An 18906-nucleotide genomic window follows, 5' to 3' on the forward strand; every position below is an offset into this window, starting at 1 on the left:
TGAAGTGCCCAGGTAAGATTACAGTGATTTAAAAGCAATTTGTCATAAACACAAGAATTTTAAAAGATTATGCGCAACACACAGTCCCGGCTTCCGCCTCAGGACACAAACCAAGATCTGCGCGCCAGTCGCTAGTGGTCAGCGAACAACCTCACATATAAAGTAGGAGATGATCAAGGCAGCGTGGTAGAGCTAGAGTCCGCTGCCCGTGCCGAGTGCAGGTCTGAAGTGCCCAGGTAAGATTACAGTGATTAAAAACCAATTCGACATAAACACAAGAATTTTAAATGATTATGCGCAACACACAGTCCCGGCTTCCGCCTCAGGACACAAACCAAGATCTGGGAATCCTAACTCTGAGGCAGTGGCAAAAACATATGCTTCCCCAGAGGAGGTGTAAGCAAGGCGCAACAAGGAGAAATACCTTAATTTCTCCTTGTTTTTCCTTTTTCTATGTGTGCCGTATTCTGCAGCACACACAGAAAGAGGAAAAGGGCTCTTGTGATTGCTTTTGTGCAGGAAGGTTTTGCTTCCTGCACAAAATCAAGCGTGGCTTATTTAGGAACCCTTTGAGTTGCCGTTGCGTCACTTTTTGTGATGCAGCGGCGGCGTAAAAAATGCACCACATTGCGCCATATTTACAAAGTGACGCATCTAAGCAGATGCGTCACTTTGTAAAACCCTGTGCTACATTATACCTGTGTCAGGTATATGTATTCAGGGTGGTCGCTCTCCCGTAAAAAACGGTCTTGAAGGGGCACAGAGATTTCACTATGCCAATTCTAGGACGCCACTGCATCTAAATCTCACACTTGCCTCACAGTAGTTGTACGACTGCACTGAAGCCTGTGGAAAAAGGTAGGGTTGATGTCGATCGAGAACCTTTTTCAGTATTGCCCGGCGCTAACCGCCTCTCATACCACTCGAATCTATCAAACAAAGAGGCAGGCGCTGGAGACTGGAAGGCAGGAAACAGAAGTTTTTATTCCGACGGAGCAGAACACGTCAACTCAGACAATAGGGTATCTTCTCGAGGTGCTCTAACCGCATCTCTGAGGCCTGGCCTCTTATACAAAAGTTTATTGCTTTATTGCATAAAACACATCTCTGTCAACACTTTGATGTACGGAAAGACATCCTCGGAATCCCCGCTTCAAGCCCGTTCCCACACACATTTACAGTAGAAGTCCCCACCCCGGTCACAACAGGTGCTGATTGTCACGCAGCTGGGCATTCCGCCGATTCCCGGAATGCATGTGGTTGATCGGATCACATGGGGTGGGGGCTTTGATCAGTTGTGGATCCTTTGATGGGGAGCTTCCTACTGTATGGGGGCAATAAACAGCACCCTCAGGGCCAGGTGGCGGCCTGGGAACAAGCAGGACAATCAGGCACAGAGGAAAGGGTGTTTTATCAAAGGATACGGGATAATGAAAGGAATGGAGGGAGGTGTTGAGCTGGGAACAGGATGGGGTTCCGAGGCAGGGTTGCGCTGGAGAGGGGTTTATGGCCCAAGCATGTGAGAGCCTGGGCTGTCAGCGCGCGGGGGGATGCCTGCGAGGTTAGGAGAGTGAGAGAGAGAGACGCGCTGGCTATCGGCAGTGGGCAGAGAGGCCGTGGCATTCAAAATGGCTGCCGCTTACGCGCACGAATGGGCATAAATAGGGACAAGATGGCGCCGAAAATGTTGACGCTGCAAACTAGATTTTAACAGTCCTCCCTTTTCAACATATCTAGCCAGCTTGTCTTAATCGATATCTATCTACATCAAGTTCCTAACCTCGACATCGTACAATGCTCTCATGCATTCTTTTTTGAAGTCCAAAGTCTTAGGACAGATACAATTCGCACATAGTGAACACAGAGGTGGCAGGCATTGGATTCCTAGGCAGAACCCACATAACACAACAACAGGTATCAGTATAATTGTAAATAACCTCCACCCCGAGTTCTTTACAGTACTCCAGAACCATCCACCAAGCGGCCATTCTTCTTGTTCCTGGTGAACTTCTGAGGAAAGTCTGTGGAGATGTTCGATGGCTTTGTACACTGAGGGTGAATTGTCCGGTATATATGTGCAGCAGCTGGACCCAATGATGCGGCATGCTCCTCCATGATCTGCTAGACCCACATCTAGAACAAGGCGGTTCTGGAGAGCCACCAGGCGGACCGCTTGAAGCTCGGCTGTATTGTTCGTGAGGATGCCAGCTGTAATGTTCATCGTTGTTTCAACTGCCTGGGTCAAGTGTCGGATGGCACGGCTGTTCGCCATCGGGCCCCAGAGTGGGACAAGTCCCTTCATTGCATAGAGGAACTGTGCTCCGGTGGAGTCGGCTTGCTCAATGTCCTTGGCTCGTTTTTGTCTGTGATGATTCGCTGGAGCGACATAGGTCGGAGGAAGGATGAAGGCAATGTAACAGGTGCCCCCCCAGCCTTTGGGGAGCCAGGTGTAAGCCTTTGTACCACAAACAAAGTACATGTTCGGAGAGGAGACAAAAGAGGGTGGATCAATGGAGTCCAAAGTTCTGATGATGTGGCAAGAGCTGCGGCCTACCAGCTGTGTCCCAAGCCCTTCGATGCACATAAGGCCTGTGACGTTGATGACGGATAGGGCCACAGTCAGGGTGGCAGCTGTTCGTGTCCGGAGGTAGGAGAAGGTGGGTCTGGTCGGATTGTTAAACACCTGCATTTCAATCCGTTCTTTGACAGGGATGTCCATGTGGATAGAATCGTTGGAGGTCTGTGGGCAGAAGTGCGCAGCAGTTTTCTTCGTTTTGTTCTGCCAAACCTCATGAAAGAAATGTGTCATAGTTCTGCTGGAGGTGGCATTATCCCTATAGCTTTCTTGCAAGAGGATCAGCCAAGCAAGGCAGGAGCCGTGATTTGAGAAGGGTGAAGGGATGAAGGGTATAGAATGTCCAGTGGCGTGGGGTAGCAACCCACAGATCCAGCAGTTGGTGGCATTGGTAGCGAGATTGTGCTGGTGCAGCAGTTGCACGAAGGAGTTGTTCCAAAACTCCTTTCGTCTTTCTCGGAGTTGGGGTGAAAGAGAAATTAGATAATGTTCCTTCATTGTGGTAGGCTGTGCAGTGGTCAGGAATGTCTCACGAGCTGGTGCGCTCTCTTCCACAATCCAGAGGGTGGTCATGAGGAGGAGGCAAAAGAGAAGGGCGATAAAAAGTGCAATAGTCTTTGAACTGTGGATTTTGTCAGTTTTTGGGTTTCTGTAGCGAATCTTCGGATGTCCGGTTGCTTCCATCATCTTCTTATCGGGCGCTTCCATCATCTTCAAGGGAGCTCGGTAGCGGGCAGAACCACAAACTTCATCTGGCTTTCTTTCCTGACAGCCTTTGTAGTGTTAGGCCACCGATCTGAAAATTACGACTTAGTCAGTGGTCTGCTTAGCCGAAGCTCCCTCCTTTCATCGCAGGTTATACCCGTCTCTGGATGGCACAGTGGGGTCAGGATATTTTGCCAATTCGAGTGTTTCTGTATCAGGATAACAGTTCAAGGATGGCCGGTCTTTGTTCAGGAGCTCTTCCTGGGTGGTCACGTCTTCGGTCGTCGTCAGAGTCGGGGAGATCTTCTTAGTGTGGTGTGCATGCACCCAATTGCATTTGCCTTCCACTCGAAGTGCTGTTCGGGTGGTGATCAGGACTTGCCAGGGGCCCGTCCACCGGGGTTCCAGACTTTTTGCACGCTGGAAGTTCCGGATTAGCACGAAATCCCCGGGTTGCAGGTTGTGTCCGGGACCCAAGCATCGGGAATGGCATGCAGCACATGTTGGTGGATAACAGACAGTGTTTTAGTCAACTGGTAAAAGTAATCAGACATTAGAACGTCCGGGACGTCATGAACAAAGTCGCTGGGTTCAGTGTGGTGCATCTCTTCAGGGTGATGTGGGGTGCAAGCAGAGTCAATTCGTATCCAGTCTGTCCTGCACTCGTCAGGTGTTGCGTCTTGGTCTGGTTCAGGAGGGTGTCAACCGCATGAGGTACTAACACCGTGAGGGAATTCGAGAGTACGATTCCCTCACTCTGTCGGATAGAGATAGCAGCGGCAGCTACAGCTCGAAGGCAGGCAGGCAAAGCTCTGGCTACGGGGTCAAGAGTGGCAGAAAAGTAAGCGCATGGTCGTTGCTTTGGGCCAATGGACTGGGTCAAGACAGACAAAGCACATCCCTCCCTTTCGTGAGTGTAAAGGGAGAAGGGCATCGTGTAATCGGGGGTTCCTAGGACGGGGCCGAGCAGAGGGCATCTCGTAGTTCTATGAAGGAGTATTGACACTCAGGGGTCCAAGGGAGTGGGAAGGGGACATCTTTAGCCAGCAGAGAAAGCAGTGGTTTAACAATGAGGCTGAAATTTGGCAACCACTGTCGGCAGAAGGAAGTGAGGCCTAGCAGGGAGCAGACTTGTTTCTGGGTCTTAGGGACAGGGGTCTCTAGAATGGTTTGGATTCGGTCGGGAGTAAGTTTCCTTCCGTCTTTGGACAGAAGGTGGCCTAGGTAAGTGACCTGGGGTTGGCAGAATTGCAGCTTCTTTTTGGAGACCTTGTGGCCATTTTCCGCAAGGAAGTGCAGGAGTTGGATGGTGGCTGTGACTGCAAGTGGAGTGGTGTCGGTCGCCAAAAGGATATCATCGACATACTGTATCAACACCACTCTGTCGGGTAACTGGACTGCGTCCAGTTGTCTCTTGAGGGCCTGGCTGTAGATGCTGGGGCTTTCGGTGTAGCCTTGGGGTGCTCGACAGAATCTATACGAGCTGGCTTTTAGGGTGAAGCCAAAGAGGCTATCTGGATGGATGGGGATAGAGAAGAAGGCGTTCTTCAGATCAATGACAGTGAAGGTGGTGGCAGTGGAAGGAATCAGGGTCAGAATAGTGGTGATGTCTGAGACCACAGGGTACTGAGGTACAACTACTTTGTTGACCTCTCGTAGGTCGATGATGAAGCGGTACGCTTTCTCATCTCCCTCTCCTTTCTTCTTTATGATGGGTAGGATAGGGCTGTTGCAAACATTGCTAACTACTTCCTCTACCACTCCTGCGTCTATCAGGGACTGAATATTCTTTACTAATGCCTTCTCGCCCTCGGGCGATATCCGATATTGTGGAAGTTTCGGGAGTATTGCGTCCTGTCGAACAGTTATGTGCACTGGGTCGATCATCATGCGTCCTACGTCCGAGTCAGTTTTGGCCCACAGATACGGAGGTAGAGTGTCAAGTTGGGACCAGTCAGTGTCAGTGATGGAGAACATGTGTTGGGAAGGACAAAGTCTGAGCAGAGCCGGATTGTCGTACAGAAAGACCCGAACTCCATCTTGCGAACACCTAATAGTGGCTCGGAAATGCTTCAGCAAGTCAAGTCCCATAATGGCGTCAGGGGTATTGGAGGAAAGCAAAACGTTGTGTCAGTGATGTTATTTTCTAGGTCAAAGGAGATCGGTGTGGACAAAGGGTTAGTGGAGGGCGTTCCATCGAAACCTATCGATGTTACAAGTGAGCCAGACAAGGGTGCCCTTGGAATCAGTCGTTTAGATCACGCACTACGTGTCGCGCCAGTGTCTACCAGAAATGGAGACTTCGTACCCAGGACCTTAGCGGTGACATAGGGACCTTGCTGGTCAACATAGAGCTCAACTGGATCCCTCCCTTGCCCTAGGCAGTCCTATGCGAAGTCGTGGGTGTCATCACAGTCAGACTGTTGGTACTGGTTCTGTCGGGGACGGTCAAATGTATTCGGTCTGCTTGATCTGTCGTTATTCGCATCATTCGTGGACCCTCGTCCCTGTTCACTATTTCTCGGTCCACCCGCTACGTCTTTAGGGTCCCTATTCTTGTTCATCTCCAACAGAACCAGACACTGGGATTTCCAGTGGCCGAATCCCTTGCAGAATGCACACTGGTCTTCGCTAATATCTTTACGTCCAACATAGGGTGCGGGAGTACGGTCTTTAGGGGGTGGATTCCTAGGGGCATTCGTCTGGTAATTCCCCTTGCACTGCTCTCGACCTACAGTCACCCCTTGCAACTGTGCAATCATCACCCTCTCCTTCAAGTCCTTTTTCTTTTTCTCAGTCGCCCTATCATTTTCGTTCTTCTGATGCTCATAATATTGGGCCATCTGGAGGATAGCCGCGGGTTTGGAGGCCGCCCAACTACTCTCGCTGGCCTGCAGTTTCTGAGAGACCTCCTGCGACAGACATTTGACATAATTCTGGACAAACAGATGGTGTCCGGTTGCAGTGGTCATGTCCTGGCCACTGTAATCGGAGAACACCATTTCAAACCGGGAGAAGTATTCTGATACGTCTCCCTGGGGTTTCTGGCGACAGGCCTTTACTATCGACCAGTCCACTTTCTTTTCTGGGATCAGGGTCTTCAGTTTCTGCACTATTTTGTCTGGGAGTTCTAAAATGGATTTCAAAGGCTTCTGTCCAGGCTCTCGCTGTCTATCTATGCCATCGAGTTGTGACCAGGTATGTCCAAACAGCTCAAGGTGGTCGACTTTCCGGATTTGCTTCCACAAATCAGCTGGCAGACATAACCCGAAAAACAAATCGATGTCAGCTAGAGTCATAATCGTTGAACCTAGGGCTGTTCCTAGTTCGGTATAGAAGGCAGTGGGGTTTTTACGTAAATCGGGCAGAGATTTCCGGAACGTCAGAATATCTTGCCGATCCCATGGTTGGTAGACCCAGTTATACACTACCCTCCCTCTTGCATCTTGGTGGTTGACGTCATTGTGTGTTCCCTGACCTCGTGGGGGAACCCAGTAGGGGGCAGCCTCTCTTATTGGCATCATGGTGCTAGCTTGTTCTATTCGTGGTTCGGTCGCTACAGGTGTCGTAGGTTTAGCTTCCAACCCTTGTTCAGTGAGGTGGCGGAAAACCTCGAGCGTACGCGCAAGGAGGTCCGTCACATCACACTCGCCCTCATCCCCGATATCGACCTTTCTATACAGAGTTGTTAGGCTCTCGGGACCTTTGTCTCGATATCGGTCCTCATACGCGTTTAGGCATGATAACATAATTGTACAACAAAATGCCGTCGGTGGCTCCCAGCATATGAGTTGAACATATCCATGATGTGTTCCTCACTCTCCTTTCGTTCTACTAGTGTCCTGACTACCTTGTCAATCCCTGCTCGCTCATCTTTGCTTAGCCTGTTCGTTCTTGTGGAATTTGTCTTTCGGGCCTCAGGGTCATCTAACATTGTTGCTTGTGCTGTATCTAGTACAAGGGGTTCGGCCGGCGCAGAGGCCATGGGGACCGAGGCCCTGGTACTACTCTCGCCTGTGCTTGGGAGCAGCGGGTGCTGCGCTAAAGGTTGGGAAGGGGCATATGGAGGGGGAATGTAGATGATCGGGGGACCTAATAAAAGATCATCGTTGGCTCGCTGTTTCGAGGGTAATTCAGGGTAGAGCGTAGAGGGTGTTCTAACAGGACACTGACTCGATGTTTCGGGCTCTTGCTTCCGTTTGGCTTCCTCTCTCTCCTTTATTTCTTCTTCTAATTTTCTAGCAGTTAGGTGGGCTGCCTTTCGTAGTTCTTTCTCTAATCTAATTTCGTTTCTCTTTTTACGTTGTTCTGTTTCTTTGCGCCACATGCCGAGACTATCAAGCATAGTGGGCGTTGTCTTGTTGTTACAAAGGGCTGTTTCTAGCGCGCTTATCTTATCTTCATCGAAGGATCCTATCAGTGGCCACTGAATTTTCTGATCCTTTTTCGTATATTTATGCCATAGTTTGCTATAGGCTATGGCGATTAATCCATGCTTCATGAACATGTCCTTATTAGGGGTGCCTTCCAGTGGAGCTGGATGGTTCATCTCTAATAAGCGGTCCGGGCTGAACCAACTACCAATCAGTGGGGAGAAGATAGGCATGACGGGTTACAACGGGGACAAAAGTCTACACTACCTATCCTTTCAGTACTTGCAAAGACTAGACAGAATATTTCTATTCTACGTTATTTGCAGGCAGCGAATACCTCAAAAGAACCAATATCGAACAGTCAATGTTCGGACAATCAAACAATCAGTGGGGAGAATGAATAGGCACGACGGGTTACAACGGGGACAAAAGTCTGCGTTACCTACCCTTTACTACCTGCAAAGGAAGAGAGAATCTATTCTTCTCCGTTTGCAGACAGAGAATCTCCAGAGAACAATCCGCAAACAAACAATGCTCGGGCAAACAATCAATCAGTGGGGGAGAAAGATAGGCACGACGGGTTACAACGGGGACAAAAGTATGCGTTACCTACCCTTCACTACCTGCAAAGGAAGAGAGAATCTATTCTTCTCCGTTTGCAGACAGCGAATCTCCAAAAAGAACCAACAATTCGAAGAGTAATACTTGTATTTTCCAAACAATCAAACAATCATTTCGCAATTCGTCGTGTTACACGACCTTACCCGGACCGCATGGACAGTTTCTTGTCTTCCGAATCCAGCGCCCGATCGTCCTCTATTCTCCGTGACTGTCGCGGCACTCCCGATGGTTCCCAGTCAGGACGGTAGATCACTCGAGAGAGGTCTGTTCGGAACCAGTGAAGTTCGGATGATCGGCTGTCAGATGAGGGTCTATCGGACAGGAGCTCTCCCGATCGTTGCAGTCGTTCACTCTGTCGTCAGGACCTCTCCCACTGGATCCACGTGTCACTGATGGGCCCCACGTTTGGGACGCCAATTGTGGAAAAAGGTAGGGTTGATGTCGATCGAGAACCTTTTTCAGTATTGCCCGGCGCTAACCGCCTCTCATACCACTCAAATCTATCAAACAAAGAGGCAGGCGCTGGAGACTGGAAGGCAGGAAACAGAAGTTTTTATTCCGATGGAGCAGAACACGTCAACTCAGACAACAGGGTATCTTCTCGAGGTGCTCTAACCGCATCTCTGAGGCCTGGCCTCTTATACACAAGTTTATTGCTTTATTGCATAAAACACATCTCTGTCAACACTTTGATGTACGGAAAGACATCCTCGGAATCCTCGCTTCAAGCCCGTTCCCACACACATTTACAGTAGAAGTCCCCACCCGGTCACAACAGGTGATGATCGTCACGCAGCTGGGCATTCCGCTGATTCCCGGAATGCATGTGGTTGATCGGATCTCATGGGGTGGGGGCTTTGATCAGTTGTGGATCCTTTGATGGGGGAGCTTCCTACTGTATGGGGGCAATAAACAGCACCCGCAGGGCCAGGTGGCGGCCTGGGAACAAGCAGGACAATCGGGCACAGAGGAAAGGGTGTTTTATCAAAGGATACGGGATCATGAAAGGAATGGAGGGAGGTGTTGAGCTGGGAACAGGATGGGGTTCCGAGGCAGGGTTGCGCTGGAGAGGGGTTTATGGTCCAAGCATGTGAGAGCGGGGGCTGTCAGCGTGCGGGGGATGCCTGCGAGGTTAGGAGAGTGAGAGAGAGAGAGACGCGCTGGCTATCGGCAGTGGGCAGAGAGGCCATGGCATTCAAAATGGCTGCTGCTTACGCGCACGAATGGGCATAAATAGGGACAAGATGGTGCCGATAATGTTGACACTGCAAACTAGATTTTAACAAGCCTTTACCTTGGGACTTGCCCATGTGTAATGACCCATTGCTGGAGTTGTGTCACTTTTGCAACACACTCCAGCAATGTCTCATTACTGCGCCTACAGATACATCAGAAATACTGATGTATTTAAATCCTCGCAACATGGAACGCCGTACAGTAAATACAGCGCATCCATGGTGTCGCAAGAAGAGCGCATTGAAAAGTGGTGCATCGCTGTTTTCACGCCGCAATGCAACACTTTTCATAAAGGAGGCCCAATCATCCTGCAACACATGCAACCTTGACCATGGCGCAAAGGTGCCTTCATTGGCGCATGGCAGCCCATTGTGCGCCAATGCAATGGAAAAGGACAGGAATGCGCTGTTTCGGATAGACACAGCGCATTCCTGCTCTTTTCTTTTAGCGTCGGGCAGCGCAGCAAGAAGGCCTCTGGCCCTGCCCTACAGCAAAATCTTGTAAGTAACGCCCCTGGAGCACACAGGCTTAGATCAAGACACTGTGCCAAGAGAACAGCTTAGAGTAGAGATGAGATGCTGGGGTGAGGGTAGAGATCTGGGTCTGCTGTGGAGTGTGTGATGGGAAAAGAAATATAAAAAAGATCAAACAAATCGAACGAGGGAGAGATGGGTCAGGAACAGAAGGGATAGTAGTACGGAAGAGCCAAGACAAAAGGATGCCACAGGGGATCCTTGCAAACCAGTCTGCAGTATGAATAAGTATGCTTTGCAAAGTAACACAAAATATATAATTAATAAATACAGATGCTTTCGTTTCCATACAGTCTATAAGATGCAGAAATCCATATTTACGAGGCTATATAGCCAATTTCTTCTCTAATAATGAAACACATTTTGTACCCATTAAAAAGCAATCCTATTTGAATCCTCGGAGCACTGTAACATTTTGTTCTCGCAAATGTTTTTGGGCACAAAGTTCACGCCAGCCGGACACGCTGGATAGTTCACAGAAAGATATTTATATATAGTGTGTCCCAGATTTGCTGGGACAGCCTTGTTTTTAGACATCCGTCTCCGCAAATTTCATTAAAAGTAGCACATATACCCGTTTTCAGAGAGGGTCGACTGAGCACCGAGGGGGCACGTGTTCATGCGTCCCTGCGAAGGAGCAGTGAGCAGACTTTAAGAAAAGAATCAATAACATGGATGATAATGTGTTTTAAAGTTGCTTTTCATTCTCCTTAGTGGCACATTGTGTTTTATATATTGGTCGTTTGAAGTAGAGTTGCAGTCCTACTTTTATGTTGGTAGAAAGTCCGATTTTTGTTTTTCAAAATCTGGTTACTGTGTTTATATCGGCTTGTGTTTTATTTAGTGGGTGACGGTGAGTGCCATATTCCCGAGCGAAACGCACACACTAATGCTTCCTTCACCTACTCGTTTTGTATTGAGATAAAGAGCACCTACCATCCGTATCACATTCTTTGCAACTAAAAACTGTAAAGTTCCCTGTTTCTCCCTGCAAGTACACGCTGAGCCAGTGGAAGGTGAGTAACTTGCGTTTATTAATTGATATAAAGCACTACAGAGCTTAGGGCGCCGAGCGTCTGACTGTCTCCCGCTACGGTCGCCAACTGCCGCTTTTCGCCTTCGCGCCTTTCACCACCGACTCACTGCGCATGCGTGCGCCTCCTGCTCTAGTCTATGGCGTGACGCGTCATCGCGCACACGCTCATAGACTAGAGCGTATACCACATATCTCCCCCCTTTAATATAAACAACAAAACATTCCCCCAGCAGGTAAGAGTCCCTCACAGGAGCATGAGTCCATGTTGGGGCACCTAGGGAGGTGGCACCAAAAGCTAGTGTCCATCCATCACAAAGTCTCTATAGCGAGAGGGCACAGTGATCGCCCTTCCGCTGCGGGTGTGTCTTACCGGCATGTTCTCTCTCCCTTCTGTCTCTCCTTGGGACCTCTCATCTTCTCTCCCATCAGCTCTCTGCTCTGCATTCACCGGTGCGCCATCTCCATCAGTGGGCACTGCTCCCGGGCCATACACCTCAGTGTCCTCACCTACACTTTCCCCACAGTCTCCTGTGCTGTGCCCCACTTGGGGTCTTGCTTCCTGTAAGTCCATCCGTCTCTCGTCCTCTTCAGACTTGGGCCATACTATTATTTTATTGACTCTGGCCATGCGGTCTTGCGACCAGACCTTGCCGTCACTGAGAAGAGCCGCCCTGCCTCGTACCTCCTGAACCTGTAGGGGCCGGCTGAACTTGCTTTCGCCTTTCTTTTGTAGGGTAGGGAGTTTAACCCTGACCCATTCCCCTTCTTCCAGCACGGTTTCCTTTGTGTTGCGTCGCTTGTCGTAGTTTGCTGCGTAGATCTTCTGGGCCTTCTCCAGATTATGCTGCACCACCGCTGGGGACCACTTGCTGGTGATGGTCTTTTCCCTCCATGCAACGTTGTCCCGGGTGAAGGGATGCCGTCCTCTTAGCACTTGGAACGGACTGTACCCCACTACTGAGGGCGTGATCCGGTAAGCCCATAGCATGCCCATTACTTCCACTTCCCAGTCCTTTCCTTGTGATATGGCTGCCTGGATGGAGCCCATGAGCACCCGATTGAACCTTTCGACCTGGCCGTTGCATGCAGGATGATAAACGGCTGTGTGTTTCACCTCAATCCCATTCCTTTTCATATATCGACCCCACTTGTCTGATACAAATTGTGGTCCGTTGTCACTGAGAATGGACTTGGGTATACCCTCTCGTAGGAACACCGAGGTCAGGAATCTCAATATAGTGTCAGTGTCCATTGACTCTTGTATGTCAACTTCAGGCCATTTGGAATACTTGTCCATTATCACACATATGTATTTATTCACCCCTCTACTGTCTAGGACGGGTCCCAGAATGTCTATAGCCACATCCTCCCAGGGGCCTTGCGGGGTGTCAAACTTCCCCAATGCAGGTCTGAGTGGGCGGAGCACCTTGTCCGCTCCTTGACACTGCCCGCACTCCCGCACTTGTCTCTCTATGTGGGCATCCATTCCTGGCCACCAGTACATCTGCTTGACCAACGCCTTGGTTTTCACTATGCCCAAATGTCCCTCGTGCATTAACCTCAACAGCCTGGGTATCAGTGTCACTGGGGGCACAACACGTTCTCCTCTGTACAAGAATATTCCCGAATCGCTCAGGGACAATTCCTCTCTCATCTCATAGAATCGCCGCACTCCCTCCGTGAGCTTCTTTTTGTCTGGCCAGCCCGAAGTGAGGTGTCTCCTTACTTCCACCTTCTCCTCATCTAGCTCGTAGGCCGCCTTCCATTCCTGTGCACTAATCGACATCTCGTGATCCTCCATGCTGGCCACCATCTCCTCCTTGTCCTGGGCCTCCGCAGGCGCTTCCTCCATCGCAGCAGCCCGGCTGAGAAAATCAGCCACCTTGTTTTGCGTGCCTGGGAGATATTCTACATCGTAGGTGTAATCCAGCAGCTTCAAAGTCATTTTGGCGATTCTTGGGGTCGCTGTGTCATGGCCCGAGGACGTCAACACCTTGATAAGCGGCTTGTGATCCGTTTGAAGCTTGAATCTTGTGCCCCATATGAACTGCCGAAACTTGTTTAGGGCCCAAGTGACCGCCAGCATCTCCTTTTCGATTACGCTGTACCTTTGTTCCGTCGGAGAGAGTGCACGGGACGCAAAACTGATCGTTTCCTTGGATCCATCTTCTCTTTCCTGCGCCAACACTGCCCCTAAGCCCTTGTCGCTTGCATCTGTCGTCACTATGGTCTTGCCGGTGGAGACGTACCCCTGTAGTGGGATGGCTTGGCTGATGCAGTCTTTTACTGTCTCAAATTCGGATTGAGCCTCTGCGTCCCATTCGAATTTTGCATTGTTTCTGATTAGTTGTCTCATCCTGTAGGTCCGAGTGGCAAAATGTCTGACAAACTTGCTGTAATACTCGGCCATTCCAAGGAATGACCGCACTTCCTCTTTGGTTGCTGGGGCCTTGGCATCCCTTATCGCCTTCACATTTTGTTCTTTCGGCGAGATGCCGTGTGTTCCTATTTCGTGTCCTAAGTAGGTCACTGAGTGAGTTCCAATTCTACATTTGCTCCATTCCGCCGTTAAGCCCTTCCCTTGCAATACTCCTAGGACTCGATGCAGTTTCTTGTCGTGCTCTCCTTTGTCGGAGCCCATCACTAAAATGTCATCTTGAAAATACTGCACCCCCGAGATGTCCTTAAACAGCCTGTGCATTAGCTTCTGGAAAACGGCCGCGGCGGATGCCAAGCCAAAGGGCATTCTCCGGAATTGGTAGCATCCGAAGGGTGTTATGAAGGATGTGTACTTCCTACTTGACGGATGCAGTTCTATTTGGTAATATGCTGACGTGAGGTCTATTGTGGAAAAGTGGGTTATGCCTTTCGTTCTCGCCAACATCTCCTCAATCCTGGGGAGCGGGAATCTCTCCACGATGAGGTTTTTGTTGAGCTCTCTGAGGTCCACACAGAGCCGGACTTTACCATTCGGTTTCTTGACCACCACCAAGGGCGATAGCCATTCCGCACTGTCCACTGGCTCGATGATGCCTTGTTCTTCCAACTTCAGCAATTCCTGTTGTACCGCATCACTCGTGGATATGGGTATGTTCCGGACTTTATGGACAACTGGTACTGCCCCCTCCTTAAGGACTATTTTATGTACGAATTTGTCCAGTTTGCCGACCGTGCCCTCAAAGACCTTGGGGTATGCCGCTTTCCAGTCCTCATCTTTCGAGAGGGGCCATTCATCTGTTAGCAGTATTTGCTCTTTCCCTCCTGGATTGAGAATGATGCTGAGATCTCCTGCATCTCTCCATCCCAACACCGATGGGCCCTTCTCCGCTACGTATAGGGTGCACGTGGCCGACCGTCCTCTGAATTCGAACACGAAGTCCCGGCACCCCACCAGGGGGATGGAATCCTCTGTATACGAGATGGGTCTGATGTCTGGCGGCATTAGATCGGCCCCCACAACCGGTGCGAAGTCCTCTTCCCATATCGATCTTTGCACGATGGTCCAGGGGGACCCTGAATCGACGGCCACATGTACCTTCACACCCCCGATGAGCATGTCCGTGCGGGGCTTATCTCTTCGCTTCCCTGCTACGTCCAGTACCTGGTCCTCTATGCACAGAACCAAATCATCTTCTTCCGGGTCTTCTTCCTCACTCAAGTTCGCTGTGGCAGAGTCGATACACTTGACGGTGGACTTCGACCCTTTCTTCCGACACACCTTTTCGAAGTGGCCGGTCAGACCACAGAACGAGCACCGGGCGCGGAAAGCGGGGCAACGTCTGTCCTGCGCCGCGTGCGCTGCACTGCCGCATCTGTAACACGCGAATTTGTTACCAGGACTGGAGCGGGCCGTCTGTTTTCCAGTTCCTCTTGTGTCCTTCCTCTGGTCTCCATAAGTGCTTTTGGGCTTGCTGGACTGCGGTGCCTCATCAATCTTGTTGATCATCTGCCTCGACCCACTTTCCCTTTTTGCCGCGTCAGCACCTCGCTTAGACATTTCTGCCTTCTTGACCATCGCCACCACTTCTTTAAGGGACGTCTCGTTCATCGCCCATAACTTGTCCTGGACCGCTCTGCTGGTGGTGTGCATCACAATTTGGTCTTTAATGTATTCATCCTGCAGGGTCCCATACCGACACGTGATAGCCAGGCGTCGGAGTGCCGCCACGTAGTCATCAATGGATTCTCCCGCCTCTTGTTTTCTCTGTTGGAAATTATAGCGGTCTATGGAGACACAAACTGCCGGGCGGTAGTGGCTGTCCAGGTCGTCCAGTGCATTCATAAAGACATCTGTCTCCGCTGCACCTCTCTCCTTGGGTACCAGATTCTTGAACACCCTTACCCCTTCTGGGCCTAAGTTGTGGAGCAACAGTCTCTTTTTCCTTTCCGGCGTGTATTCCCCTTCATTTTCATCTCCGAGGGCCTCTATGTAGTTGAGAAAGTATTCTTTCCAGTCCTCCCATTTTAATTGGGGTTCTCCCGGCCTGGGTAGGAAAGGGACGGGTGCCATCAGGGCTGAAGCTTGATTCGCCATTCTGACGTCGCCTCTAGGGTCTCCCTCCTGGGCCCTTCGTTGGGTAGGCTCACCGGATGCTCCTGCGCTCTCTGCCGTGTCGCCTTGGCCCCTTGGACTACCTGGGGTATTGTCCCTCACACTTTGCGCGGTTTGCTCGGTCTTCCCCCCGTCCTCTAGCTTGGGGGTGTCTCCCTTGGTTGCCAGGATGCTGGCTGAGGGCCCCTGGTGTCTTGGGCAGCACTGACCTGACTATGGAGTCGGTGTAGGGGTCTGTACCGTGCTGCTGCGCTGCTGCCACGCCCTTAGCTCTTCCTGTAGGTGTCCTGCCTTGCTGGCTCGTGCGTGGGTTTTGCAGAGGGTGATAGTTGTCGTCCTCTGCGCCTGGTGGTGTTCAGATGCCAGCCTCGTCGCCACTGTAAAGTTCCCTGTTTCTCACTGCAAGTACACGCTGAGCCAGTGGAAGGTGAGTAACTTGCGTTTATTAATTGATATAAAGCACTACAGAGCTTAGGGCGCCGAGCGTCTGACTGTCTCCCGCTACGGTCGCCAACTGCCGCTTTTCGCCTTCGCGCCTTTCACCACCGACTCACTGCGCATGCGTGCGCCTCCTGCTCTAGTCTATGGCGTGACGCGTCATCGCGCACACGCTCATAGACTAGAGCGTATACCACAAAAACCAAATAACAGAAGCTCTCAGGTTGCATCTGAACATTTGGCTGGTGACAACTAGATGGGCGGGTTGTTTGCATTGTGACAGGTGCGAGGCGTCAAAATTCATGTTATTGAGCCAAAGTAGCCAAAAGTTCTTTCCATCTGAGGGTTTGATCACTGTTGCATATAAAATGAATTTTTGGTCTCTTTTCAGCAATGCTTAATTTGTAAAAAATAAATAAAAAATAATACCTGCCAGGGCTCTCGTCAGGAAGTCACTACAGCTTGCACCACACATTGCCCCACCATGCTGCCAATGATAGTAACAACACAACTTCTAACCATCACACTCCTACAAATGTGACAATTCCGACTATTTCAGCCCCTTAGGCTATAAAAATGGCTTGGGTGGCAGGTTATAGTCTTTTTTAATATATATTGAATTAATGATTAACTGTTGTTGTGGTCATCTCAAAATTCCCCAGACAGCTCCACCTTGTGGCAGATTGTCACAAGCACCGGTGTTGACAATTAAGTGCTGGTGCTGAGCACCGAAAACCACGGGCTCAAATTAGGCATTGCTTTTCAGTATTTAACAGGAAGGTACTCTATTACTAAAAGTAGTGGCAATCATGTCTGTTTTTTGGTTACAGCAGACGGGCCTACTAACACTCTGTGGAACAGACTGAGGTATAATTTCTAGGCATTTTGCACATTGCTGGAGCAGCGTGGCAATATTTATACCGACAGTTGACACTACATAGCTGCTGCTGGTTGAAAATACAGGCCCCTAACTATTTGGAAAGTCTTCTGTTCATTAAAATAAATCACACAAACACTCACCCATGCACACTCCCACACACACAAAAACATACTCCCAAGACCTCAAGCCGACAAATAGCTCACTCACCTTTAACGGGTGGTACGTGCCCTGAGAGATCTCACACTCACTCATCTACCAGTGTCCTCCTTCATCCACCATTCTGCCATGTGCTAGAGACCTTTCCTGCAGTTCTCATGCTCTAACACCGACTAACAGAGCTCTGGCCACATTGTCTGCTGACAGTAATAAAGACATGCATTGAGTGCGGCAAAATTTGGGCCATTTAACAAGACAACAGTGGCACCTCCTCCACTAAGACAGAGGAATGTCGCCCCACTGCTCTAAAGGGAAAATAAAATGATAACGTATCATTAATTTTTCTATTGCAGTCAGCGGGTCTCGGGCGGGGCTGACCCGAGCAGGGGAGGAGTGGTTTGCACTCCCTAATTGTGCAGGACTGCTTGGCCAGCCCTCTTAAACCGGCCAAACAGTTGTGCGTATTTTGCATGTTCCCCACCTGACTGGAATACACAACCTGGTGAGGAACATGCCTAGCCTCCAATTCCTCATCTGTGTGCCAAGTGCTGCTTTGTGATTGGCTCAGGGAAGCCTGGGCTCTTCCTGCTGCAGGACTGGAGACAGGAAGAAGAGGACATCCCTCCACCCGGGTCCGGTAGCAGACGCTTCTGCAAGACAAATATATTTATAAAATATGTGCAAAAAGGGAAAATAATGAGAAATGTGTCAAAAGGATTTTCCCAATTCTGTGTCTATAGGGAAATGTATTGATACATAAGGGCCCACATTATGAAAATGCACCCGCCAATCTGATATAAACCTTTGATTAGTGTATTAACTGGGTATCGCCGACCCCATAAAACAAGGGAGGACATGTAGTCTTTGTCTGAATGGCTGGCCTTGAACCTAGAGACCCAAGTTCTAATCCCAGGTGTGATTCTTGAATAAAAACCGCACAATTCGGTTTCTACCCTCAAAACTACTCTGTGCAAGGCGGTACATGTTTGAGGTGTTCCTGTTTCTCATTGGAGCTAGGTTTGTGCTGCACAAAATGCCTAAAATAAATAGCATACTGACATACATCATCTTTTTTAATGCAAGTCTGTGTGATTGCCAGCACCTTAAACCTGCTTTGGCATTCCTGAAGCCACACTATGGCTGTGTAGCCTAAAGTATTATGTCCCTATTTTACAATGGCGTGCATTGTTGTTTCTCTTCAGGCAAGCAGGATGGGAGTGGAAGCAGTGCTTGCCCTGCTGGAAGCCACGCCGGAAACCCCTGCCTGTGTTGTTTCTTTGTGTGGGAACCAAGCAGTTCGACTGCCGCTCATGGAGTGTGTGCAGATGGTGAGTTATTGGCCAGCAGCCCAGAGCTGTTTATTAAATACATCTGTGCCTATAAGTAACTGCGACAAACCTGTTTTATTTTCTGCTACTTGCCAGTGTGAAGTAAAAACATGGTGTTTATTAAATGTGACATTAATAAGATTCATTATGATTCGTATTTTGTTTAATTGTTCTGTCTTTAGGATTTCAAACAAATTACGATATATTTGAAAGTCGTTCAGAGAGGAATATCCTGGGTGAAATAGATTTCAAATCGCACGCTGTTCTATTTCAACAATAAATATTACCAGTGGAGTATAATAGAATTTACTCAGCTGCGCACGTTCAAAGGGATCTGGCTAGCGGCAATAAATCAAGAAGAGCGATTTGCAAACAAAAATGACCAGACTAGCAGAATTTTATGTAACAAGCAGGCGGTAACAGTGCTTAGTTTGTAAACGAATATGGGATGGGCCCCAAAGGTTTTTCTCAAA

The 18906-nt window shown here is 49.6% G+C and overlaps 1 protein-coding gene across 4 annotated transcripts in view; it reads left to right on the forward strand.

Moving 5' to 3' along the window:
• The window catches only part of PFKP (phosphofructokinase, platelet), a 332348-nt gene that overhangs the window by 151419 nt on the left and 162023 nt on the right, over positions 1 to 18906 (forward strand). For all 4 annotated transcript variants that reach the window (XM_086941516.1, XM_086941517.1, XM_086941518.1 and 1 more), the window contains exon 10: positions 18308 to 18433. In XM_086941516.1, coding sequence (XP_086797642.1) covers positions 18308 to 18433 — 126 coding nt within the window. The remainder of the gene's footprint in view (positions 1 to 18307; positions 18434 to 18906) is intronic.

This window comes from Lissotriton vulgaris, chromosome 10 (genome assembly GCF_964263255.1).
Source record: "Lissotriton vulgaris chromosome 10, aLisVul1.2, whole genome shotgun sequence".
NCBI lineage: Eukaryota > Metazoa > Chordata > Amphibia > Caudata > Salamandridae > Lissotriton > Lissotriton vulgaris.